This window comes from Osmerus mordax, chromosome 10 (genome assembly GCF_038355195.1).
Source record: "Osmerus mordax isolate fOsmMor3 chromosome 10, fOsmMor3.pri, whole genome shotgun sequence".
In the NCBI taxonomy this organism is placed as follows: domain Eukaryota; kingdom Metazoa; phylum Chordata; class Actinopteri; order Osmeriformes; family Osmeridae; genus Osmerus; species Osmerus mordax.
The window spans coordinates 14,923,017-14,924,537 of NC_090059.1; the positions used below are offsets into that span (position 1 = coordinate 14,923,017).

A 1,521-nucleotide genomic window follows, 5' to 3' on the forward strand; every position below is an offset into this window, starting at 1 on the left:
CTCTCTCTCTCTCTCTCCTCTATTCTCTATTCTCTACTCAATCTCTGCCCCTGCTCCCCCCCCTCCTCCGGGTCAGTGCTCCTCCCCCGGGTCAGTGCTCCCTCCGGGTCATGGGTCGTATTACAGGTCAAGCAGCCAGGTGGACACAGCCAACAGGGATGCCAGCTGCTGCTCCAGCTGTGTGTGTGTGTGTGTGTGTGTGTGTGTGTGTGTGTGTGTGTGTGTGTGTGTGTGGGGGGGGGGGGGTATCTGTGTGTGCCTGTATGTGTGTGTCTGTGTTTGACTCAGTGTTGACTTAGCAGAATACCAATGCAGAAGGCATAAAGGCCACTGATGGTTTGTCATCACAGTATCAAATATAATAATATGCAACAAGTATTTTACTATTCTCTATACTTACTATACAGGCAGAACATTGCTTTCTAACCACAGTGTGTGCTTGCTTTCAGCAACAAATTATTGGGTTCCTATTAAAATGAGGATAATTTATTGTAGGAAACATGTCAGCCTGAAAGCTTGGTTCACACACTATACGAGTTGTAAAACATCTATGAGAAAATAGTTTAGTACATCCATCTCTCTTTAAGTAGAGAGTTGAAAGGTTTTAGTATCCTGAAAAGGTCAATTGTGAATTCTGAAAAATAAGCCAGTTATGTAACCATGACCTTAATAGAAAACCTGCTCAAAGGAAAGAGCCTGTTCCATCTGAACCTCACTTCCTGTCAGAGTCTTGTCGGAGTGACCCTGACACACTACCTTGATCTCGTAGATCTTCAGCTTCCTCTTGATGCCACTGTTCTCCCGCTCCAGGCCCGGCCAGGCGAGTCTTGATGTCCTGGTAGGCGGTGATGAGGGGTGAAGTGGGGAGGCTGAGTACATATCGCCTGGGCTGGGAGGAGAACGCCAGCCGCCACAGCCGTCCTCCTTCAGCCCCTCACCCCCTCCCAGCAGCCCCAGCTCTCCCCCGAAAAGAGACTCCATCTGTCAGAGTCTCAACCTGGGAGGGGAGGGAGGGAGGGAGGGAGGGAGGGAGGGGAGGGGAGGGGAGGGGAGGGGAGGGGAGTGGGGAGGGGAGGGGGAGGGGGAGGGAGGGGAAGAGGGGAGGGGAGGGGCGAGGGGAGGGGAGGGGGAGGGGAGGGTGCAGACAAGGTCACTTAAACAACTTGCAACAGATGATTCTATAATTTAAAGTTGCTAATGCACATTTGGAAGCAAAGTTTATATAAAAATGGGCCCGAGCTTTGGCAGTAAAGACACATCTTTTAGGATGAAGTTGGCCCAGCGAGGAACACAATTAAAACCATTAGCTCAATAGCAAGTTATCCGCAAATTGTATAAATGACATTGAAGCTATAGTGCAATTGATTTTCCTGAGGCAGGGATGATGAACTGCCTCAGTTTTGTCCTACTACAGTTTTTAGGCCAGTTAACACCATTCAACAGTTTTTCAGGCCTCATCAAATGTCTTACTTATTCACTTGCTCTAATGATCGGAAATGATTCCGAACAGGCCTTTATACA

The 1,521-nt window shown here is 48.8% G+C and overlaps 1 protein-coding gene across 1 annotated transcript in view; it reads right to left on the reverse strand.

Moving 5' to 3' along the window:
- Positions 1-981, reverse strand: part of tbkbp1 (TBK1 binding protein 1) — a 13,953-nt gene extending 12,972 nt beyond the window's left edge. Inside the window, 3 exon segments of the mRNA XM_067245435.1 lie at positions 757-813; positions 815-856; positions 859-981. Of these exon segments, the coding sequence (XP_067101536.1) occupies positions 757-813; positions 815-856; positions 859-981 (222 nt within the window).
- Between the last annotated feature and the right edge of the window lie 540 nt (positions 982-1,521).